Source organism: Propithecus coquereli, unplaced genomic scaffold, assembly GCF_000956105.1.
Source record: "Propithecus coquereli isolate 6110/MARCELLA unplaced genomic scaffold, Pcoq_1.0 Scaffold61, whole genome shotgun sequence".
NCBI lineage: Eukaryota > Metazoa > Chordata > Mammalia > Primates > Indriidae > Propithecus > Propithecus coquereli.
This window is the reverse complement of record NW_012152063.1, coordinates 1,509,893-1,536,544: the sequence shown is the minus strand read 5'-3', so window position 1 is coordinate 1,536,544 and position 26,652 is coordinate 1,509,893. Positions and strand designations below refer to the sequence as shown.

General features: G+C 35.9%; 1 protein-coding gene across 1 annotated transcript in view; it reads right to left on the bottom strand.

The window, feature by feature from the left end:
- The window catches only part of BZW2 (basic leucine zipper and W2 domains 2), an 83,446-nt gene that overhangs the window by 55,211 nt on the left and 1,583 nt on the right, over positions 1-26,652 (bottom strand). Inside the window, exons 2-3 of the mRNA XM_012659393.1 lie at positions 7,540-7,604; positions 644-820 (exon numbers count right to left, since the gene is read on the bottom strand). Of these exons, the coding sequence (XP_012514847.1) occupies positions 644-820; positions 7,540-7,597 (235 nt within the window). The 5' untranslated portion in view covers positions 7,598-7,604. The remainder of the gene's footprint in view (positions 1-643; positions 821-7,539; positions 7,605-26,652) is intronic.

The window sequence follows — 26,652 nt, the reverse complement described above, 5'->3', positions numbered from 1 at the left end:
ACTAGCCTGGGCAATATAGTGAGACCTTGTCTCCATACAAAATAAATTTAAAAATCAGCCAGTCATGGTGGTATGCAGCTGTGGTTCCAGCTACTCAGGAGGCTGAGGCAGAAGGATCACTTGAGCCCAGGAGATTGAGGCTGCGGTGAGCTGTGAACTATGATCCCGCCACTGTACTCCTGCCTGGGCAACGACACAAAGATTATGTCTTTAAAAGAAAAAAAAAAGGAGCAAGGTTCAAAAGAAAAGCTGCTATATGACATTTGGGTTCATTATACGAGAAGGATCTAGATGACATACACTAAGTTACGCACTTCTGTAGAAATTATCCTTTTTATGGACTCTCAAAAAACATTCAAAGATTAGGGACACTGGGAAAGTTAGCTTTTAGCAAAAGCAAAGTGGCCACCTGTGATCAAATGTCAACAATAACCCTTGGTTCTATGCCTTGTTAACCAATAATCACCCACATTAATACCATTCCAAATTGTAAGTTAAGCAAAAAATTGTGCACTCCCATTTGTGTTTTATATCAACTATAGTAAATATAAGCTTATAAAGACTTTATCTTATAAGGAAATACTTCAGTAGAATTGGCAATCTATATATACACTACAAGAAGATGCGATAATGCATGGTTTACCAAGCATACTGCCAGCCACCAAAATATCGAAGAGTGTGTCCGCATAGCGACGATAATCTAATCTCGAGCCTGTAGAGTCCAGGAACTTGGCTACAGCTTCAAGGTCATCACCAGCTTCGTTAAGCCCCTGGACGAGTGTATCCCTGAAAACTGTGGGTTCAAATTTCTCTTTTTCATCTAAAATAAAAAAATTCATAAAATTATTCCTTTGTGTACATATCATATTCTCCAAAGAAACTAACAGTATATTTCCTTTGTTCACAGGTGTGTATTTGATGTGATTATTTAAAAGTTGAAGGACGATTTAAATTTTTCTATCAGATTTCCATGCTCTGAAACTCCTCGTTTAAACATTTACTCGAATAATTTATTTCTGTTCAATATGGCCACAAAAATATTTAACTCTAGTACGTAATATAATTGATGATTGTTCATGTTTGTCACTTATAGGATAGGCCAATGTAGTCTACTAACCCTAATCAGAGAAAAAAAAATAAAGAGTATAACAATCAAACTTAAAATTTTTATTTCATCTGAGATAGAAAATGATCCACAGAGAACCACCAAAGAATACAGGAAAACATATAAACATAAACAAGAAATAAAGATTGGGAGAGGGGAAATAAGGAGGGATGTCTCTTTTACATGATAATTTATTCCAGAATACTTAATTATTTAATAACTGCCATGAGCTACATATGTATATTTATAGCTTCAGAGCAGATGTTCTAAAGTTTTTGGTCTTATGACCCCTTGACACTCTAAAAGTACTGAGGATTCCAAAGAGCTTTTTTATTTATGGAGATTATATCTATGGATACTTGTTTTACTAGAAATTAAAATGGATAATTTTAGAATATGTATTCATTAACATTGATAGATAAGACCGATATAAAAAGGCATACAACAAAGGCACAAAGGAGCTGCCACGGTGAACTGCACACTTGAGTGTGGAGGAGAGGCAGTACGGTGTGGTGAGGTCAGGATTTGGAAAGAATTGTGGTTTAGGCTCTAGTAAGACTTCTTGTGGATGGTCGTTTTGGAATCAGGCCTTGAACAAAGCAAGGATCATAAATGTTGAAAAGAAGTGAAGATGATAAACCAGAGGTCAGACTAGGAAGAACAAAATGAATATACTAAAGGTAAAGGATCAAAGATTCAATTCTAAGAACATCACCTTTCCCCACCCCGCCCCCGACCCATGGAGAATAAGTCTGGAAGTTGGGAGAGAGGAGTAAACGACGAACCCAACATTTGAAAAGAAAAAACTGTATCATAAATATCTTTAGAGAGCTAAGTGAAGATACTGCAACTAGAAGAAGAAGAAAAGGAGGAAGAGAAGGAGGAAGGGGAAGGAAAGAAGAAAGAGAATACTATAAAAATATTTTATAGGCCAGGCGCGTTGGCTCACGCCTGTAATCCTAGCACTCTGGGAGGCTGAGGCGGGCGGATCGTTTGCGCTCAGGAGTTCGAGACCAGCCTGAGCAAGAGCAAGACCCCGTCTCTACTAAAAAAAATAGAAAGAAATTAGCTGGATAACTAAAACTATATAGAAAAAATTAGCCAGGCATGGTGGCACATGCCTGTAGTCCCAGCTACTCAGGAGGCTGAGGCAGGAGGATCGCTTGAGCCCAGGAGTTTGAGGTTGCTGTGAGCTAGGCTGACGCCACGGCACTCACTCTAGCCAGGGCAACAGAGTGAGACTCTGTCTCCAAAAAAAAAAAATTTATAAACAAAAAAAGAGTTCTTGGGAATAAAAAATAGAAAAGTAAAAAATTCAGGAGTTAAAAGAGAAAGTTGAGAATATCTCTTAGAAACTAGAAAAAAAAAAGGCCAAAGGCTTCAAAAATAATTGCAAAAAAAAAAAAAAAGAAAAAAAAGAAAAGGGCAGATTAGTCAAATATCCAAAAGTTATAATTATAATCAAAAGACAGACTGAAAAAACAAAGTAAAGGATATTACATTAAAAATTTCAGTAAAGTTTTACAGATTTGAAGGATGTGAGTTTCCAAACAACTGGCTGTCTGGGCACCCAGCACGATGATTGAAAGTAGATCCACACGAAGTACATTCATTACAGTGAAATTTAGAATTCTGGGAACATAGCAACTATCTAAGGTTTCTGGGGCAAAAAAACAAGTGATATATAAGTATGAAGAAACAGACATTGAATTGCTCAACAGAAATACCAGAAGCTAGAAGAAATTCTTCAGAATTCTGAGGGAAAACAATTTCCAACCTAGAATTCAAGCTAGCCAAACTTTTAATTAAGGGTAAGAGTAGAGTGAATATATGTATATTAAAATATTTAAGACCTCAAAAATAGTGAATAACTAAGGAGTAAGTCATGAGATCCCAGGAAAAAAGGGAAAAACATGAGACAGGCAATAGTACTTTCATGGATAATGGTGAAAGGACATTTCAAGCATTTCAGGTTGACAGTTCACAACTGGCCTAGACAGCAACCTGACCAGGAGAGAGTTGTTCAATCGAATGATACAATATGATATGACGTAAGAATTCCTTTAATACCATCATTGCCATAACTCCTGAAGTGTCTTGTGTTTAGAGATTTATACAACCACAAAGGGAAAGGTTAGGATTGAATAGTTTTAAGGCACAAAAAACTAAGGGGGGGGAGAAAAATTATTAAATTTATTAAATTCAGAGATAATAAAATGACATTCAGAAAAAGAAAAGCAACCAAATAACAGTTTGTCTGTGAATAGCATGTATAAAGTCACAATAATATAAACCCCAGACAATGGCCTAGCTGAAATTATGACAGAATGAGGGAATAGAGAAGGACAGGAGGTATGCAGGTGGGGAGGGCAGTGAAAAAGAGCCGAACCCTCCCCTTCCACGGTAGTAAGTGCATGCTTAATACCTCCAATAGAAAAACCAAGAAATAGCCACACCGTGTGCATGCACAGCTTTGATAAAATCAAAAACTACATTTAAAAACCACACAGCAACTGCTTACTTTGTACAGGCTGACTACTCCTAGTCATCTAACAAAAGGGATGGGTTGTAAGTGCTTAACACCGATGACATCAGCATCAGAACCAGAGAAGAATGGCATGCCCAGTACCAGTCAGAGTCACGCAGCATACCATAAAGACACACATAAATTAACTGGAACAATATTCATCATGAGCAAGAGATAAAAAGTCCTTTTGATGCTTTAAGCAAAACATTATGCAGCCAAGAACATGCAAATGTTGACTGCAGAAAAAATATAATTAGGGTCTTGTTTTGTAGAGGGGGAGGAAAATGGATGAGAACTCTAGAGGAATATATTATGTGGAGCTGGAGGAGGGGATAACTGTGTCTCTACACAAGAGGAACCCACTGGCAAGCAAGGAAAACCTCACCTCCTACTTCGGGTCTCTAGCTAAAGGGTAATTCTCCTTCCCCCTTGGAGAAAGATATTTTCTTTCCTATAATATGAGAACAGAAGTAAAAGGACTACAAGCTGTTTATTAAGTCTTGTGACCAGCTTCCAAAATCAACTGAGGCCCTCCCACAAGGGCACTACAACATGCTTGGATGTTGACTCAGGTGGTAGAACAGATTTTGACGATTTCGAAAATACAAATGGAGGCATTGGGAAATATAAGTTGGTAAATAAGGAAAATCCCAGACTATGCCAAGAATCCAAGCAGAGGACTTTGTTTTGAATTTAAGAGACAACTTAAACACTTGTTTGTAAAAAGATGTTTATCCTCTCATTATAATTTTCCAAAAGAATTGCCAAGAAATAGAAAAAGGAATATAACATATCATGGCCAAGGATATTTCAACCCACAGCAATAAGGTGTTAGATCAAAATGACCACTTTTGGCTTGGGAATGTTAAAAAGTTATAGTGGCATGATAATTCTTTTACAGAGTGAAAAAAGCTCCCACCTGCTAAGACTAACTGCCCATCAAGAGGAATAGAAAATTCCTATACAAGAGAATGGCAAGAACACTAAATCTTGAACAAGACAACAGTTTACCTAAAGATTCCTATTAATCTGAAACAACAGCACATGCAGCTTGTATTTTATTTGAGATTACTGACACTTAAATATGCCTATACCTTATCTAACTTGCTTACTATGGAACTACAGTAACTGGTTAATATAGCATTTTTCCAATCTGTTAATGAAGTGATAAATAACATAACCTACATTCCTTTATAAATGTCACTGAGGTTATAGTAAATGAATTAAAAATATCATGTATTTTCTAACTACACACATACACACATTTACATATATTTCAAGAAGTAAAGGTTTACTCTGCTAGTTACTATCACCACTTACCATGAATCTAAGACTGATTTAAAACCAACAGCACAGGGCTAAAGTGTGAGGCACAAAACTGAGTACATGGTCACTTCAGATGCCTGCAATTTGGCCATTTTTGCTCTCCTATGTTCACTAATTTTAACCCAATTTCTATAAAAACCCATATAGAAAGGCCAGTTCAATCAATAAGTATTTCATTTAGCAAAGCATAACAATGGCTCGCAGGAGAAATTTTCATTCTTTCAGACTCCCGCAAGCCACAATGGAAAACGTAACAACTTTGGAGCACATGCCATAAACAGGAAGTGAGTATTTCATAAAGGAAAATAGGGCCTGAATGGAGTTCTCTATAGTGTCTCCTATCATAATGTTTACATTTAATGTTAAGCAATAAGAAATACATCGTTATACTAACTTGGCATGCAAGAGCATTAGCTTTGCTAGGAAATAGTTTCAAAGTGATGACAGATCTTCAGAAAATAGCCTATCAAAATGACCTTGAAATACCCTCAGTAGTTTTTTTCCTCAGCTCTACAAAACTGCTAACCGTTTATTTGAAGCCAGCCCCTTTATAACAGTAAAGAAAAGCCATGGCATGATAAATTGTCAGGAGGCAATTCCCTACTATGAAGAGCAGAAAATGAGGTTGACTCAATTTTTTTCTTTCCCCAATCAGCAGTTTGGCACAAAATGGCTCAAGTATTGCTTAAATTCCCAACAGACCTGAGTTATATAAAGCCAGATCAACTGACAAATAATATATATTTCCCAGTAGCTCTCCCTGCATGCTCCAGCAGTACTATCTTGACCACGGAATGAATCAGAGGCAAACCTGTTCACGAGAGAAAACCTTTCCTGTTCTAAACTGAAGACAGACGGTAAGGGCCAGTTTATTTGTTGAATCACATCTGCTGTTGTGCAACACATTCTTGGGCCCTTTCTTGCTCTCAGCTCAGTTACAGTGAATCAGCGTCACACTAATAAAGCCACTTGAGCTGGAGATCCAGGTCTGAGATTAACACGTTCCCTCAGTGGGCAGGCAGTGGAAAACCTTTCTGCGCCTCACGGTTGGGCACATATTAACTATTATCACATTACTAGGTCCCACAATACCTTAACTGTAAATAGGTTTCTGAACTATATTGTTCATTACTGATAAGTCCTTTTGAAATCATCCACGTCATTTTCCCCTCAACACTGCTTTGAACAATGGGACAATGAATGCATTCTGGTTAGCACCTTTTGTTTGATATCTGCTTTCAGATTTCAGTGGGGAACTGGAGTAGGGACACAATTTGTAACACTAAGATGAGGACGAAATGGAGGTGGCTCAGCTATATTTGTACTTATTCACCTTATGGGGATGAGCCAGGAATGAAAAAAAAATAGAAAAAGGAGAGTGCAAGACAGAAATACTGTACAAAATAACCATATTTTGGTTACTTTTACATTTGTTTATTTTCGTTTCTGTGTGTGTGTGTGTGTGTGTGTGTGTGTGTGTGTGTGAACTTAAGGCTTTCCAGCAGGCAGCATACAGTTAAATTCAGTCTATCTGGTGACTCTTGTAAACTCTTATGATCCAAATGATGTTCTGTCTCCTTGTATAGGGACTTTTTTTCTTTCTACATGACTTGCTACTTAAGTGGACACAGCACTGCAAGAGAACATAGGATACAGATGCTGCCTGAGCACCGGCAATGCCAAAGGCATACAAAAGTGGTTTGTCAATCAAACTGTTTGGTACTCAAAGATCATTACATGGGATTATGCTTCAACATCGTTCATTTTACACACGATACTTCCTTAAATATTTCTCAGTCACTCCTTTCAATGTTATTTAACTTAATATACACCATGTTTCCTCTTTGAAAGTTTCCCTAATTGAGCTTCAGTTCAACTAGTCTTTAAGCTAAGAGAACCTCTATATAATTATGCCAAACTGACTAAACATAAAACCATGTTTAAAATGTTCTTTATACAGAAAGGACAGTAAGATGAACATTATATGAAAAAGAGAAGTCACACAAATAGAAACTTTATCAGTCATCAAACTGGGTCTATTACTACTCTCTCCACAATAAAAGACACTTGAAAATATCATGAGTTTGAAGGGTATTTAGGGCAGTAGATTCGACTTGCTAATTCTCAAAAAAAAATCTTCAGTATCTAACTCCCTAACTTACTTTTCTCTTAGCTTTACCATCTTTGCCATCGACACTTTCTCAAAACAACAAGGAAAGCAAAAACCAAATACAAATGCTGATGTCAAAACCGGTAAAGTTTATCAATTGCCTTCGTAACTTCACCAGAGTAAGACAACGTAAACAGGTATAATTATCCCCACTTTGTAAATGGATACATAGCTCAGGCAAGTTAAATGTCTTGTCCAACATCAAACACCTAAGTAACTGGCAATTTGAGGGCTCAAATGCAGAACTTCAGATTCTACATTCAGATCTCAAATTAGTGGAAGTAATGAGGTTAGGTGAAAACAGGGATCATTCAAATTCTTCTCCTTCAATTTTATATTTTCATTAGAAATTTAAACACACACACACCCACACTGATAGCCACACACCCACAAACACAAAATGCAACCTACCCCTTTTCCGAGTTTTGAATCGCTGGCCTGTTAGCACTGGCTTCTGATGCTTATTCATAAAATTTCTGAAAACAAAACAAAAAAAGATTACACATTTCAAACAAGCAGTTCATGTGAAAAATCTGTGGCTAATAAATATATGTTTGACCTCACCCATAACTGAATATAATTTTAAAATGAGATCTAATTTGGACCATCAGACTAACAAAAATTTTTAAGTTTACCAATATTTAGTGTTGGCAAAGGACATAGGGAAAACAACCAGACATCCACTTTGGCATAAAGGTTAAACTCCATGTGATACTTTTGGCAAGCATTTGGTGAGGGTCCGGAAATATTCACACATACATGATCTTGGACTAGCAATACCTTACTGGGAATTCCTATAGTTATGCCCATATAAGAATGCAAATATACCTGCATATGGGTATGTGTAATAGGATTGATTTGAAGCATTGTTGGATACATAAACAAATGGAAAGTGAAATGTCCATAAATATGAGTCTGTATAATTTAGCCACCAAATGGAACACCATGAAGGCTTATGAAAGAATGAATTAGATGTAACTATTATTACATTTCTGGCCCTCACAACCTCTCTGATTATGTGTGCATATTCAACCCACACCTCTTCCCATCACTAACTGAGTTCCAGAAACACTGTCCTCTTTGTTTTTCTTCCAGCAGGCCAGGCAAGGTCCAGTTTCTGAGGTTCTGTACCTGTCTCTCTTTTGGGAAGGATCTTCCCGGGCTGCCCACATGCTTTACTTCCTGCATTCATTGAAATGCCTCCTTTTCAGAGAGGCCTTCCCTGACCATCCCCATGACAACTTCACCCCCCTGTCACCCTCTGTCTTTACCTAGCTTTATTTCTCTCCAGAGGCTTTAGCAGTACCTGACATTTTATTATTATCTATTTGTGGTCTATTTCCCCCATGAAAGTGTAACCTCCAAAAGGTTAGGGACCTTGTAGGTTTTACTAAATATTGTATCTTTAGCACCTAAATACTGAGCAAAGTTTAAGCATTTAATAAATACTTGTCAGTGTTGCTTCACTGATAAGGAAAAATGTTTAAGGCATATTGTTAGTGGGAAAAAGCAAGTTGAATAAAAGAATGTTAAGTACTTGGTTAAAAAGGGGATGCATATAATATATGATTTTCTATGGAAGAAAAATTTAAGAACGATACAAGAAACTGTTAACAAATTTTTAATTTTTTGTTTGCTGCAGTGGATGGGGATATGGGTACGTTATATTCTTCTACTGGATTTAATATACAATTAAAAATATAATAAATTATCTTTTTTAAAAACTATAAAACCTGCTCAAGACCTCTTAATGATAGAGAATAAATAAGTTTGCTGGCATAAATATTGTAAACTGAAAATATGTCTACATTGCTTAAATTAGAAGGCCAAATATTTCAGATAATGTGCATTATTCAAGGATGTTATTACTTTTCAAAGCTTTTAGAAATTGATTGAAAATGTCTAAAGTTTGTCAATTATTTTTTTTTTTATTTTATTTTTTTTGAGACGGAGTCTCACTGTGTTGCCCGGGCTAGAGTGCCGTGGCGTCAGCCTAGCTCACAGCAACCTCAAATTCCTGGGCTCAAGCAATCCTTCTGCCTCAGCCTCCCGAGTAGGTGGGACTACAAGGCATGTGCCACCATGCCTGGCTAATTTTTTCTATATATTTTTAGTTGTCCGATTAATTTCTTTCTTTTTTAGTAGAGATGGGGTCTCGCTCTTGCTCAGGCTGTTCTCGAAATCCTGAGCTCAAACAATCCGCCCGCCTCGGCCTCCCAGAGTGCTAGGATTACAGGCGTGAGCCACCGCTCCTGGCCTAGATTTTGTCAATTATTTACACCATCAAACAATCAAGAAAATTTATAGTATTTAAGTACATTATTTAATTACCTCCCAAAGGTTCTTTAAAAATCCTTAAGAACATGGAAAAATTATTATTTATGTACCAAATCTTCCTTCCCTCCCATGAAAGAAGAGAAACTTATAGCTTCACATAAAAAAAAAAAATTTGTTTATCATTGAAAACTTCAAATTGATTATTTTTTATTTTAAAAATGAAACTAATTAAAGATAAAGTAAGCACAAAAAGTAATTTATTACATGGTTTGAGTAGACATTTTTTTTAATCAATCCTATAAAGTAAAATGAACTTAATACATCATGCTTTGAGATACAAACATCGTTAAGCCAGAACCCATGCCCTCAAGGAATCCAGGGGGAGGGATAAAAACCAAACATTTGCAATACAATGTCGTATCTGAAGCAACAGAAGCACAGACTGGGAGGGTAGAGAAAGTAACAGATCGCTCTATGTGTATAGTTCAATGGCCACATACAGAAATAGTTACAAATGCTATAAATTTAATCAATGAAGTCCCATTTCATTGGATGGGTGTTGGAAATTGAGTTTCTAACACATTATTTATATTCACTGCAAAACTCTTTTCTTCAGAAATTTCCCTATTGGCATTTTCAACACTCGGGATCAGCAAATACTGTATTGGTGCAAAAATGATGACGATATATGGATGTTTCCCTCCTTGTCTCCCCACTTCCACAGTATAATAAATATACAAAATGTATTCTTATGTTAGCAAAGAAAAATATCTGTCAAGAGCTTGGGTCCTGTACCATGATGCAATAGTAAAAATAGAGCTCAGCTAGCCTGAAACTTCTCCAGCAGGTGAACATGTAAGCAAGGAGTTACTCTCTGCCAGAGGTGTTTTTATTTGTTTGTTTTTTTAGAGACCAGGATCTCATTATGTTGCCCAGACTGTCCTTGAACTCCTGGGCTCAACCGATCCTCCTGCCTCAGCCTCCAGAGTAGCTGGGGCTATAGGTGCATGCCACCATACCCCAGCTATAAGATGTTTTTATTTTGTAAATTTAAAAAATTTTAAAGTGTGAGTTCCTCTAAAAGTTTTATTTTGGGGTTTAGCATACAAACTCTTGGAATTCCCTAATTAACTCTATCTTTACACTTTGTTTCTATTTTTTCTGTTAATGAAGAATTACCACCAAACACAGCATATGAGAGAATTACTCTATTTTCAAAACCTTTAGCTTTTATACTTAGTTTACTTCTAAGCACAAAAGTTTGTTTTTTCATAGCCCAGTTATGTGCACTTATTTTTCACACCCTTGATATATTCCATGTGGAAGATAACATAATAACATGCAAACATACAAATGTACTCAAAGATTTTGATATAAATAACACCAAAAATTGAAACAAACAAAAACAAAGGAAAAACTCACCCACTGGTAGTGAAAGACTAAATGAAGATATTCTGCTTACAGAAGGTACCTATCCTTTAGCTGTTACTATTTGGGGCAGAGGCTTGGCTTTCCTCTAAATTTAGCTCTTCACGCTCCTCTATAATCTGCTGCAGTGAGGGTTAGCCTTTATAAGGTACTCCTGAGTCCTTATAAAAGCCCTGTCCTGAGAGAAGCAAGGGCACTCGGAATAAGCAATTTTGCTAGCTTAAACCTGGGAACATAACAAAGAGTAGCAAAGACAGTTCTAATAGGCCACCATCAAAAGCTAACTTTTAGTACATTGCACTACAATTTACAATTTAAAATCAACTAATGAAAACTACATAAGTTAAAAAAAAAGAGTTAAAAAATAAAACAGAATCCTCAAAGACAAATTGGTCTGGGGTACAACTTATGCATCATGACAATTTGGCTTCTATTAAAAAAAACTATAAGCCAAACACAGAAAATTAGCACATGTGCCACCAAAATGAAACAGTTCCAGTTGCAAGGTTTAACATAGTATTAAAAATTGTAGGTAAAATAGTAAACAGAATGGATTGAAAGTATTTCACATGTCATCCAGAGACAACACTTCTTGTATACTCCACAAGGTAAAAGAGGACTATAAAAATACTAAAATGATCCAATCAATCAAAATTTAGAAGGTTGATACTCTATTAGTGAATCAAACATTTTTTAATAAATTCCTAGTTAAGTCTAAATTGAAAGGTTTTTCCATCTAACATATTGGTTATATTTCACCCCACCTTACCTTATTAATCTTGTAATGTCCTATTTCCAGATTCCATCCCTTAACTCCCAACCAGATGGCCCAGGTGCGACAATGGGCCATCAGCATGGATGGATCTCTTGGTACCCGGGCAATAAGCCTCCCAGTTGTCCAGCCCACCTTAAGTGGACTGGCACCTTGTATGCTGACTGTTCATCTTAGCTGATACTCTTCTTTCTTTAGTTCTTTCTCATCATTTGGGAAAGGAACTGATCAACCAGAGAACTTATCTTCTAGTTATCCCCACAAGGGAATGACCATTCTTGCCTAGTAATCTAGGTTTGATCTTATACTCTATTTTTGACTGTTCTGCTGGTTTGGTCCATCTTGAACTATGATAACGTGCCTTGTAGAATATGCTATACAAGTAATTTATGCCATGCATATAATAACTCTGCTGTTCAAACAACCTTAACTTTATGAATATATATATACTCTGAAGCAGAGGTCGCATTTTTCTGTAAAAAAAATAAAAGGAAAATATTTTAGTCTCTGTGAGCTATAAGGTTTCTGTTCAAGCTACCCAATTCTGCTGTTACGGTCGGAAAGCAGCCATGAACCATATGCAAACAAATGATCATGGCTGTATTCCAATAACACTTTATTAACAAAACAAGTGGTGGGCCAGACTGAGCCTGCAGGTGGTAGTCTGTGAACTCCTATTCTAGAGCAGTGTATCCAAAGAACTGCAAGGATGGAAATGTTCTGTATCCACACTGTCCAATATGGTAGCTACTACTGAGTCCTGGAAATGTGGCTAGTGTGACTGAAGAGCTAAATATTTACTTTTATTTCATTTTTACTAATTAATTTAAACTTAAATAGCCAGTGTTGCTAATGACTACCTACATGTTTGGCAATGCAGTTTTAAAGTGACCCTTATGGATCAAAACACCTAAATTTGGTAAAAAGGTAAAAATACATCTAAATAGAAATTTTTAATTAATATTTTTCAAATAAGATAGCTCTGAGGAGCATTTTGCACAAATTTCCAAGCTGTGTGCTTATAATGGAAAGAAAAGAAAAAGCACCACACTTTAAAGTAAAGCTTTCTGTGTGTAGTCAATATTGCTTAAGACTTCAGGGGAAAAAGACCTTAAAGTTTAAAGATTACAGGGCAACAATATCACCTCCAAAGTATAAAGTGTTTCATAAAGATACAATAACAACACACAAAACTCAATAAAATTGAGCCACTTCGTTCCAATGTTCCCATGAAGTACTTTGTGCTTAGTTGCAAGTTTCAAGAATTACCTTTCATCCCATATTCTAAGTGAGTGAAATCATTTACCACTAAAAGAAACTAAAAATTATCTACAATTATAAACTAGTCTCCTTTCCATAAAAGCTAAAACTGAAAATTAAAAAAAAAAAAAAAAGGCATAATAAAATCCTTTACAGCAAGTGTCTGATCTAGGAATCTTTGAGTTAATAACATTGTAGCATTATTCTCTCAAAAGAAATAAAAATAATTAAATTGGCTCTAAAAGTTTAAACAATTAACACTCTAAAGCAATAAACTAAATATATGCCTGCAATAACACTATAAAATTTGTTGCCCAGAATAACATTAGTTCGTTTACTATCCTTAGTTTTAGAAACTAACAGCCTCTTCATACTCAAATCACTCAGCCTCTATAAAAAGCTTAATTATTTTATTTCCTAACAAATTCTATGAACATTTTACTATTTATAATAATTGAAGAAAATTAAAATTTAAAATAGCAGATAATCTAGTTATAAAAGTGTTTCTAAATAAAATTAAATATTCCTTTCTTTAATACAAAAATATTGCTGTATACTCACATCCCCTTCATTCTTACCCTTAATATTATAGAAAATATCTTTCTTAAAAAGTGTGAAACTTAATAGTACCCTCCTCAAAAAGTTATAAACATATTTTCCAGTGAGGAGTATTAATGGTGAAATCTTTAATTGTGCTAAGTAACTACTTCATAAGAAAGAATTATCAAAGCCCAAAGAAATTGTGTTGTGAAGGAAAGAACACTAAGCTAACATATTAATCCCAATCTTCCTTAAGAAAACATAAAGGCACCATGATATATTAATACTTTTCATTTAATGTTTCAAAACTATTTTACACCTTAAACTTAGTATTCCTACCTAAGTTCTGAATGTTGGTTCTTCTGTTTCCTTTTAAATATTCCAAAAATTACATTTTAAGTATCCACGTATTAATACAACCTCTTCATAGGAATAAATTAAGGCAATTACATAATGTCACTTACTTTATTTCAATGAAGTTATTTTAAAAAAATTTCAAGTATAAATTAACTCCTAAAATACTTCCACTCTACTAATCAAGTTATGGCCTCTATTTAACACAATCACTGAGAAGACCCTTAGGGCTTGTGCCTTCCCTTCTCTGGGCCCTAGCACTTTCCCCAGATGGACTCTATCCCAGGCTATTCCCTTCCCCTAACATGCTCACTCAGTCTTTCTGATGGTCTAATCTTGCTGTCCTGCTGATGTCATTCTTATGTCTCTGAGCACTTTGAAAGACTCAAACACATACTCCTGCAGTCCCCAACCCCGGGGCCACGGACCAGTACCAATCCACGGCCCCTTAGGAACTGGGCCACACAGCAGGAAGTGAGTGGCCGGTGAGCCAGTGGGTGAGTGAGCAAAGCTTCCTTTCCTCTGTATGTATAGCAGCTCCCCATTGCTTGCATCACCGCCCAAGCTCCGCCTCCTGTCAGATCACCAGTGGCATTAGATTCTGCATTATGGTGAGTTATATAATTATTTCATTATATGTTACAATGTAATAATAATAGAAACAAAGTACACAATAAATGTAATGTGCTTTAATCATCCCAAAACCATCCCCCCTCCCGTGTATGTGGAAAAATTATCTTCCATGAAACCAGTCCTTGGTGCCAAAAAGGTTGGGGCTTGCTGACATACGCTACCCACACTGTTCCATACTCTGGCCTTTAGAAAACCCATTCCTCAAATACAATGTTTCAGGGTAGTTTAATAACTAAATGCCTTAAATCCTCTGCTCTAGATAAGGTAAAACTCAGAACCCATGTCTAAAAGACAAGATGACTGTGACAACAATTGAATACCTCCAATATCAAATTTGTAAATTCTAAGAATTTAGAGGAATTGGTGGTACAAAAACAAGATAATATCCAATGATTAACTGTCCGGCTGTGGTTTAAATATATTTATTTATGTATCATGTATTTTGGGGGGGTACCTATTATGTATCAGGCATTGTACTAGAATGGTGGTCTCACCCAGGAATGACTGGTAATTTTGCCCCCCCCAGTGGGGTATTGGCAATGACTGGAGACATTTTTGATTGTCACGAGATGGCAATAGGAGTCTATGGGAGGGAGAGTACTACTACTAGCATTTAGTACGATAGAGGCCGGGGATGCTCCTAAACTTACACCTACAATGCACAGGGGAGCCCCCCACAACAAAGTATTATTTGGCTTGAAATTTCAAGGGTGCTGAGGCTGAAAAACCCTACACTAGGGTGGAAACAATGGTGAGCAAAAGCCAGAGATGGTCCCAGCTCTCAAAGTTTGAAAGCTTTGCACATAGGTCAAAACATACAAGCAGCAACTAAGCATATATTTCAGGAGGCTGAGACAAGAGGATCACTTGGGCTCAAGAGTTTGAGGTTGCAGTGAGCTATGGTGATGCCACTGCACTATAGCCCGGGCAAGAGAGCAAAACTCTGTCTCAAAAAACAAAACAAAACAAAACAAAACCCCCAAAACAAACAAAAAAACCCCACAATTAAACAGTATAAAATAAATGTTTTCCATGGTCTTTGATACTAACATTTATTTCCACAATTTTATATTCTCTGATATTTAGGGGGTGGTGGAGGAAAGGCAAGATCATGGGTTTTAAGGAGAAAGGAAGGAAAAGAAGAAGCTGACCACCAGTAGGCTAACTTTTCCTACTTTAGGATATTGCAATAATGAGAGAAAAAAAGACAAAGAAAAGAGCAATTTTAAAAAGCAATATATGACTGAAATTGAAATTGTCTAATTTTTATGACTTGGAGAAAAACAGTATGCTATGTAGATAATGAAAAATGCCAAATTCTACAGACATGATATGATTTTAGCTACATAGAATACACTAGCACTCAACAGTGGTCAACATGAGTGATGGGTTTAAGGGGACATTTTATTTCTCTTATCTATACTTGTATATATTTTCTATAATATAAATTTAAGTACATATAACTTTTATAGTTATATATTATTTTCTATTTAAGTCAAAAAACTTTAACCTCTTTTGATGTTTAAACCAATTTCAAAAAAGTCACAAGCAATGATAATTTGTGCATTAAAAAAAGTGACACAAGGTCTAAATATCATTCTCCACTAAAAGAAACCAAGGTTCCTTGGACAAATGGCTGATTCCAAGGTTGGAGCAGGGAAGAATCACTATGACCCTGGGACATCTTGTGTCAGCAAATACAAAAGTGTTTTTTAAAAAATCCAAACATAGACACCATCCTGCGGACAATGCCACTTGCCTAGACTTAGATAATTTGAGCACCAAAATAATTAAGGATAGCAATATCACACTGAATAAAATGAAAACCCATAGGTCTGTGTTCATAAATTTATGCTCATTTTAAAGAAAACAAATTTTTCCTTACACAAGCAAAGGGAAGTAGTTGAGAAAGAGAAGGAAACGATTTTCTTTCAGTAGAATGCCATCTAATAGAGAAGGAAACATGGAATTAGAAGATCACCACTTTATAACCATCACATCAAAAATTGATTCATGCAAAAATCATCAATGCATGCAAAATCTAAATGTGTGTTTGTGTGTGGAGGGGTGCTTGATGATCAACAGGATACCTACATACTCTCAAATCATCTTCACAAAAATTACAAAATGACAAATAGTAACCACACATTAGAGAAACACCTTAACCAAGAGACAACGGACAATCACATATCTCCAGATGTTTTACACTGAAAAGAAGATGATGTTGTTCACATAGTATTCCTCACAAAAATGCATGACCTGAATCTAATCATGAGAGATAAACACATAACTAGGGATGTTCTCCAAAACAACTGGTCTACATTCTTCAGAAACATAACTATCTTTTAAAAACAAAGACTAAAGAACTTTTCCAGATTAAAGAAAAACTAACTCTTAACTCTTAATTTGAAGGTGCTTATAATAAATATTTTATGCTGGTAAATATATCCTTATATTTGGCTGTCCTATGTACAAGAAGTTATTTTATTTATTTATTTATCTATCTATCCATTTATTTATTTAGACAGAGTCTTGCTCTGTCAACCTGGGTAGAGTGCAGTGGCATCATCATAGTTCACTGCGACCTCAAACTCCCGGACTCAAGCAATCCTCCTGCCTCACCTGCCTGAGTAGCTGGGACTGCAGGCATACACCACCACACCCAGCTACTTTTTTCTATTTTTGGCAGAGATGGGGTCTCCCTCTTGCTCAGGCTAATCTTCAACTTCTGACCCCAAGCAATCCTCCTCCCTCAGCCTCCCAGAGTGCTAGGATTATAGGCAACAGCCACCATGCCCAGCAAGAAGTTATTTTTAAAAACACCCTTATTGCTATATTACAATAGGGGGTTTTTGATCCCCCAATAGGGGCTGCATACCTAGACTATACAAAATCCAGGCATAAGCTCCCTATGGACCACTTAACCACACTGTGTGCTACCTTTATGAGTGCTGCCATGGAAATATTTTTCTACCTTACTGTCTTGGGGAGAGATGCAGAAGTATATAAACGAAACTGAATATTATTAAAGATCACCATGATGAAAAGCATAGAGTCAACAGCAAAAAAAAAAGTATGCATGTATAAAATAGGGTGTGAGGTTTTTTAAAAAAAGAAATAATAACTCTTGCTAACTCAAAACAAGTACCTAAAGGAAAAGTTATTATTCCTAAACAAAAAAGGATTTTAAAGTTTTAATAAAACAACCCATTATTGAAATGAAAATCAAAATCATGATGAGATATCACCTTGTCCCACTTAGAATGACTATTATCAAAAACAAAAAATACAAAATAACAAATGCTGGCAAGGATATAGAGAAAGGGGAACTCACAAACACTGTTGGTGGAAATGTAAATTAGTACAGCCATAATGGAGGCTGTACTAATTGTATATACCAACAGTATGGAGGTTCCTCAAAAAATTAAAAATGGAACTACCATATAATCCAACAATCCCATTATTGGGTATATATGCAAAGGAAATGAGGTATCTGCAATTCCATATTTATTGCAGCAGTATTCACAACAGTTAAGATATGGAATCAACCTAAGTGTCCATTGTTGGATGAACAAATAAATTGTGGCATATATACACAATGGAATACTATTCAGCCATAAAAAAGAATGAAATCCTGTCATTTGTGACAACATGAATGAACCTAGAAGACATTATGTTAAGTGAAGTAAGCTAAGCATAGAAGAGCAAATACCACATTATCTCACCCATGTGTGGTTATCTAAAGAAAGTTTATCTCATACAAGTAGAACAGTGGTTACCAGAGGCTGGGGATAATAGGAGAGAGGGAAACATGGGGAGAGGGCAGAGGCTGGCCAACAGGTACAAAGTTACAGGTACATAGGACAGCGGTCCCCAACCTTTTTGGCACCAGGGACCAGTTTCATGGAAGACAATTTTTCCATGGACAGGAGTGCAGGGGGGATGGTTTTGGGATGATTCAAGAGCATTACATTTACTGAGCAGTCAAACCTCTCTGCTAATGATAATCTGTATTTGCAGCCACTCCCCAGTGCTAGCATCACTGCCTCAGCTCCACCTCCAATCATCAGGCATTAGATTCTCATAAGGAGTGCGCAACCTAGAGCCCTCGCATGCACAGTTCATAGGAGGGTTCGTGCTCCTATGAGAATCTAATGCTGCAGCTGATCTGACAGGAGGCAGAACTTATGCAGTGATGCGAGTGATGGAGAGCAGCTGTAAATACAGATGAAGCTTCACTTGCTAGCCCACCGCTCCCCACCTACTGTGTGGTGCAGTTCCTAACAGGCCATGGACCAGTACATGTCCACTGCCAGGGGGTTGGGGACCGCATATATAGGAGGAATAAGTTCTGGAGTTCTATTGCACAGTAGGGTGACTACAGTCAACAAAACTGTATTGCATACTTCAAAGAGCTAGAAGAAAGTTTTGAGTGTTCTCACCACAAAGAAATAACAAGTGTTTGAGGTAATGAGTATGCTAATTACCCTGATTTAATCAATACACAACGCATATATATCAAAACATCACACTTGTCCTAAATGTGTATAATTACTATGTGTCAATTAAAAACAAAATAACTCTTGCAAAAAATCTATTTAAAAAATCATCATTTTTTCTACATTTAGTATTTGAAATACATCTATCCAAGCAATAAACGTGTTAAGTACAAAACGTTATATAGTAACTTAACCAATTAAAAAACATATATTCCAGAATTTATCCATCAAAGTAAATTCTTTCTTCAATAAAGGAAAATGATAAACTAAACAAAGAGTACTGTCATTAATCAACTCTTTTTAATTCATAGATTTATGAACCTCTTTTTTTAGAATTTTCCCCAGAGTCTCCAGGACATTCTTTTGATTACCCTCAATGATGAGAAATGTCATTGTTTGATGGAGGATTTAATTGTAGAAAATCAGAGCTATTTTAGAGTCTAAATTGCTGAAAACAAGTGGATGGTCATTTTGAAGTTAGTTGATATGTCCAACCATATCACATCCCCCAACACACATACTCTTTTTATGCATAATATTTTTATAACAAAATACTGAAAAGAAATAAAAAAGTAGGTGATCAAGCTGAGTAATATGAGCACTATAAAGCAATATGCCAGATTTTCATATATTGCCTTCAAAGGCAATAGTTTGCAAGGAACAATTTAAAAAATGGATTAATTGAAGTATCAACTGAGTAAATATATCTTCTTACAAGGTGATGATTCGGAAGGTCTTTATCTCCCAAGATTTGGTTTTATGTTATCCATTATGTTTGTTTATCTCATTAATATATGGTCATTCACTTTACATATTATTATGTATACTACTTAATTATTTGATAAAGGTATGAAAAAATTAATACCTGTTGTAAAGAAGAAAATTCTTTTAAAAATTGACTCTGACTATAAAGTCAGCTCAGCACATACATTATGGAATATTTAGGGAAAATTTGGGAAAAGTTATCTAATATCTTTCAGTAGTGACCACTGTTCACATTTAAACCTATAACTGTATATCTGTATACAGTTATGTGATTATAACTATATAATCCTCCATTCTTTTGGAGGACTTACACATAATATTTTTGTAAAAAAATACTGAAAAGAAACAAAAAAGTAGGTGATCAAGCTGAGTAATAACTGCACTGTAAAGCAATATGCCTGATTTTCATATATGGCATTCAAACGCAATACTTCTGGAGGGTACACATATACAGAAAACGTTTAAAATCCAATTCTACTACCTTTCCTGGTACTACACTGAAGTGCAACTTAAACAAATTATTTGCATTAGGACTTAGAGTTATATGATTTGATTCAATGACATTCTCTATGATCTTTCTTTTAAAAGCCATGTATTACAATGCATCATGTTAGGAAAAGTAGAAACATCACTTAGAGAGGGAAATGTCCTTGAAATTTGTTAATCATACTGTGGTTTAAGCTTAGAATAAAACAAGATAGTCTCTATATTTTTATTTTAATTAGCATTTTTAAAACTATAAATACATCAGTGGCAAAAAAAATACCTAAAAGTATAGAAGAGTATAAAGTAAAAAGTAAATTCCATTTCCCAACCTTTCACTCCTGACCTCATGTCCTTGCCTCACTCCATGGAAATAATAATTTAAACCCTTTAACATTGACTTATGTAACCTTTTAGAAAAAGTCTACGTATTTGCGATTTTTACCTATATTAAATGGAAGACAAAGCTAATATTTATTAAAAAGTCTCATCTCCAATAATCTTACCTCTGGAAAAGTGCTTTTTCATTGGGAAATAGCTCAACAGATGTTGAGCCTTACATAGTAAAGAAGAAAGATGATTTTTATATTAGATTTACTTTCCACCCAGAGGTATGCAGCTATGGACAATACATAACAGCTTCCCTAAATGAGATGAAGAAAACCAGGAGATGAAAATCAGCAAGGAGTGGAGCGTTAAATGCCACAGAACACATCAGTTTAATAAGGACTGACACACACAAAACTGATGGGAGTGTTTGTGACCATTAGTTCAAATGGGAAGTCAGAATATAAGTTATTACCGTAAGAGGTATTAAAGTGTGTTCCTCTCTTCAGAGGATTTTAATCAAGGAGGGGAAAACAAAATGTCCTGGAAAAACAAAACAATGTCCTATTCTAGTAACCAGTGAGATAGTTTTGCTTTGGAGCAATTGCTTAAAAAACATGGTAATGGACCTTCGGGAAGCTCAAAGGTGGTGGTGGGCATGAGTCCAAACATTTGCTCACTTATTAGTTCTCTCAACCAAGAAACCTCTGCTCCCATCCTCCCAGAAAGGGATCTGCCCAAGCCTGTCTAGCAGGTGAAGCTTTATTTGAAGGGCTGCACTCACAAAAACACCAAAGTTACTGTCCACACAAATGCTTATACCACAATGAGAGCACAGATTGGAAAGAAATGCCAAAGCCTCTTAGCCTAGGGTTTAAAGGGGCATAGCATGCTGATGACATGGGACGGTACTCCTCAACTCAATTTTATACTGGTAGACCACACAAATTTAAAGTAGAAAAAATAAAAACAAAAGCACCAGTACAGAGCTACAAACTCCCTCATTTATACTTTTTTAAAAAGGTTTAAATATACAGAGAATCATTCATTAATTTGTTTATCAAATATGCCAGGTCTCATACTAGTCAACAGGGATGCAATGGGGACTAAATCAGATAAGTTTCAAGGTGCTCACTTTTTAGAAGATGGAGCTTTGTTCCAAACATTGCACAATCTGGCAGTGCAAGCTAACAAGCATTAGTAGTCTCCAGTATGTTAAAATATATCATATGATGCATTTGAGTTGCAGTTGCATTTATTAATGTTTTAATAGTGAAGTGTGTTTCTTCACTTATTAACTTACAGTTGACATCCATGAGGAACGCAACACTTTGGAAACCCTGAATCTAAACCCAGGCCCTCAGCTAACCCTCACATAAGGTTCTGACATGTCAAACCACTTGGCTGAGGTCATGCATTCCATTTTAGCACTGGTGATACAGTGGAGATCAAAGATCCCTGCCCATCTGGAGCTTACATACAAGGATGAGTCAGGGCCAGGATCAGATCCACTGTCTCTACCCAGTGCACTTTCCACAGAGGCAACCAAAGCTGTTGCAATGTCTTGGATAGTTATTATATGATTCTCGAAGGCAGCTTTTTCATTATTTGCCTCATAGATTTTATAGTTTAGAATTAGATAGAGTGGAGCATAAATATTAATTTAGAGTCGAGTTCAGCATTTGGATAAATTGAATTAGCATATGTTGTACCTCCAAAATGCCAAACAGTTCTCCATAGAGTTCTAAGAGAAAAAAAAATACCTTTAGAGAGAAAATCTAACATAAATACTGCCATTTAGGGACATTCAAATATTAGACAATTTATGGCACCATGACCTCTAGCACTATAGGATCCCGTTTTTAAATTGCTTTCCCCAGAGGCTCAACTCTAACAAAAACACAATCTTCACACTCCCAAACACCAGCACTACATCCTTTTCCTCTAGCTAGCAGTTTCCTCTGCACCATCAACTTGAGGTTCTCTTTCCTGTTTATAATAGCCCCATTCTATAACCTTGCACACAGAAATCATATGTCATGTTCTTTTTTTTTTTTTTCTTAGAAATGACCATAAATCCAGGAATCTGTCCAGGTTAGCTTGAAAAGTATTAAAGTCCTCCATGTGACTACATAAAGAAAAAGATGACAGTAGAATATCATAAAACTATACACCCAATAGTAGCTTATGATATGTTCTCTGCATTGCCAAGGGTTTTTATCCCATACCATCACTCACCTCTGCCCTGGGGCTTTTCTTGAGATTTATTTTCAAGTCCTCAAAAATAACAGTACATCTTATAAAAATAAGTTGCGATATGAAAAGCAAAAATACAATTCCACATCTCATACAAATTTGTTATTATCGTTTTCCTACTAAAATATTAGTCTTTCCAGAATTAAAATAATTAAAGACAAGGGATTTTAATATATTTAATATTAACATGGGGCATTATTCTTTCTTATATACATATTATAATTACACTTTTTCTTTCTTTTTTGACATAAACTTAAAAAAAAATCAAGGGAAACACCGAATGCTAAAAATCAAGAAAGAATAATGAGAACATTGTCTCTTTGGCATTTGACAAAGAATTGTTTATTCAGTGAGTTACCTAAACCTTTACTTTCAAAGCAGATAGTTTACAAATATGACGATTTAAACATTTTTGGCACTCTTCACTCAACATATGCCAAATTTAGAACAGGCCAAATCATTCCACTTGGCACTTAACTGCCCAAAAGATACTTGCTAAAGAGATCCATGCCCTCAAAACACAGACATCAGAGTGAACTAGGACTGAAAAGTATTCTTCTGTATGACCTGCTAATATTGGTAGACTTCATATTAATTAAATATTCTTTAAAAGCCCCTCAAACAAATCTAGGATGACACGTTACAACTGATATTTAATATATCTAAAACCTAATAAAAGAAATTTAGAAATCAAGAAACATAAATTATAAAATTGGACTAATCGGAAAGTAGGTATCAAAATAAGGATTCAGTTAAGCTAACCCTGATTAAGAACCTGGCAGGTACACCCTGTGCTGAGTCCCACCCTGATTTTCCTATATCAATAGACTTAGTGTCACAATGTTGCTAGGGCTCACGACACTTTTGGTACTCCTTTTTTGGGAATACATTCTGAGTTGGTTTACCAAGCGTAGAAGAAAATCAATATCTCCACTTCATTCACATCTTAATTTTCTCAGTTAAACTAAACATATTAGTACCCCTTCTTCAGATTTGTCTGCAAATTACTTTGTCAGTTTCCAAAAAAGATGATTAACTGCCAGTAAGATATTCATAAGTCTGTGCCACAAGCACTGAGTAATGCCACCTACCTTTTAGTTTTGTGGAGAAGTTAAAATCTGATGTGCAGTGTTTATGGAAATGCATTGTTCACAAGACAGTCCTTTGCAGATTTAGGTGTGACTATTTTAACACTTAAATGAATAATTGCATAAGCTAAATTCCAAGTATAGAGGAAAGAACATTTGTATTCACTACTTTCTTATGTTGTGTTAAAAACAACAACAACAACAACAATTTCTTAGAGGCTGCAATACTTCTAAACTTTCCTTTTAAATATTTCATTATGGAAAATTTCAAATATATCCAAAAGTAGACAGAACAGTATAATCAAGCCAATGTACTCATCACCCAGCTCCAACCATTAACAATAGTCAATTTCATCTCATTTATATTCTCAGTCCCTGTTCCCCTGTCACAGAATTATATTAAAGCAAATCTCAGATGTCATATCATTCCCTCCTTAAATAATTCAGTATGTATCTCTAAAAGATAAGGGATCTTATAAAAATATACCCATAATATCATTTCAAACCTCAAAAAATGAAACTTCCTTAATATCATCAAATATCCAGTCAGTCAAGGAATATACCCAAGTCTAAGAAAAGAAAGTCAAATGTCAAGGAAAATAGTACCCTGAAAGATATAATACCCAAAAGTGAACTATTCCCCTGCAATAAAAAGGAAACAGCATTGTTTCTATGCAGAGAGCTGGAGATCTGGGGCTTTCATGGAGAAATAAAATTTGTACCATGGGCATATGAACTATTTTTTTCTTAGCTGATAGCATTCAACAGAATGTCAAGAAGCTTGAGGTGCCAAACATTTAAAGACTTTCTGCCTCTGTTTATGGTTGTGTGTGCTTAGTGCCATCACCTCACATTGCCAGGAAGGATTAGTCAAGTAGGAAAACAAATCCACCTAAAATAACTTAGAGATCAAACTGAATTCAACTCAGCATGTACTAAGCATACACTAGGTGCAAGACACGGGGTTGAGTCTTGAGAAACCAAGGCAAATTTGACTTAGTGAATTAATAGTCTAGAAAGAGAAGGGCCAGATTATTAATAATTAATAATAATTATAATAATTATAATAGAATGTGATGAAAAAGGTGTTGCTTTAGGTATTTTCACAGAGATACACATGAAGAAGCAATGATGTCAATTTGGAGGGAAGGACGAGAGGGATGGCTAAGACCCATAAGATAAGAGAGAATTAGAGGGTGCCAATAATGGCACCCACAACCATGTTGCATATCAATACCATCCTGTGCAAAGATTTTACTTATCTCCTTTGCTGAAAGTCATGAATGAATGTGTTTACTAGTGTCTCTACTCCCCTCACTAGATAGGGTGGGAGGCGTGAACATGAAAACTGAAGATAAGAGGTTTTATTTAAAGTGTCTGGAAAGTTGAACAGTTAATCAGATCTGGGGAGGAGACTCAGTGAAGAGGGAAGGAAGGTCATTCCAGGAAGAGGAGAGCAGGAACAAAACGGTGGAAATGACTGACAGATTAGGGAAGCAGCAGAATGGTGACCTTAGAGCCCAGTGAATGGGAGGAGTTGGCTGCCTGGAAATGCCTGCTGGGACCACAAGATGGACTGGAGCCTTCCAGGCCAGACCTAGACCTCTGCTGTGGCCGGTGCAGAACCATTCACAGGATGATGGGTGCTCAATGTTTATTCAACTGGGAGTTCTTTGAATTAGCTGGGTGGAGAGAGGTGAGTGAGAAGCAGGCTACTCAGGAACTCACTGCAATAGATCTAGGGTGGGAGCAATAGAAAAAGAGATGAGAGGACACATATTTCAGGCATTTCAGAAATCATTATTTTTAAAAAGGTGAAGAAAGAAACAGAAAAGAGCATCACACAAATTCTACTACAGGACAGTGTTTTAGTATGCTCCCATTTCTATAAAAAGTAGTGGAAATAGAGATATAAGATATAAACAAAATATCTTAGGAAGGATATAAAAAAATAAATACCATCAGTTGTGGGGCATGGAGAAAGGACTGGGGAAAGAGGTGGGAGGGAGACTTTGTATCTTTGGCATGCTGAACATGGATATATTACCCATTAGCTAGTCAAAATATATAATTTCCCCCTTACTGCCAGGTATATAGGCAGAGAATAGGTAAAAGAGAAAAGGTATTAGAGACAGCTCAACCTAGGTTCTGCCACTTCCTAACTGAGGGGTTGTGGGCAAATTAATTACTTCCCTTAGTTTCTGTCCTCTTTGCAGAAATGGGGATAATATTGGCAAATAATTCTATGTAAATAGGTAGAATATCTGGCACAGACTAAATACTCACTATGTAGTAGCTATTTTATTATCAATAAAACTTCCTTGATATGAACATATTTTAATATGCTCATTAGCTAATCTTATTCCTACATTTACTATTTACACTGCACAAAACTATTCATGTAATCCATCCAATGAACACTATCCATTACATATCTGTTTCTAGGAATTCAAACTGAATATTTGATTTATCTGTATTTCTAGGTAGATTCTGGTTTTTCTTTGTCTTTAAATGTCATTATCTCTAAATTTGCTGACGTCACATATTCACAGAGGACTAAATACCAACCAGGTGTCATAAAGCAGCCAAAATATATATATATATACACATACGAAGTTGCTATCCTCGAGGAACTTACAACCGAAGTGAGACAAACAGGTGTGACCTTCAAGTAACCATGGCCCAGATTTGGCACAGGAGATGGAAATACTAGCAATGAAGCACTCAATTCTGTCTATGCATCTGCTGGTAAGATGCTAAATCACATGTTCCTGGAGGTTACTCCTCAAGCATTTTCTTAGGTTTATGGGTCCTTTCGGCCTGATACTATGTTATAAATCAA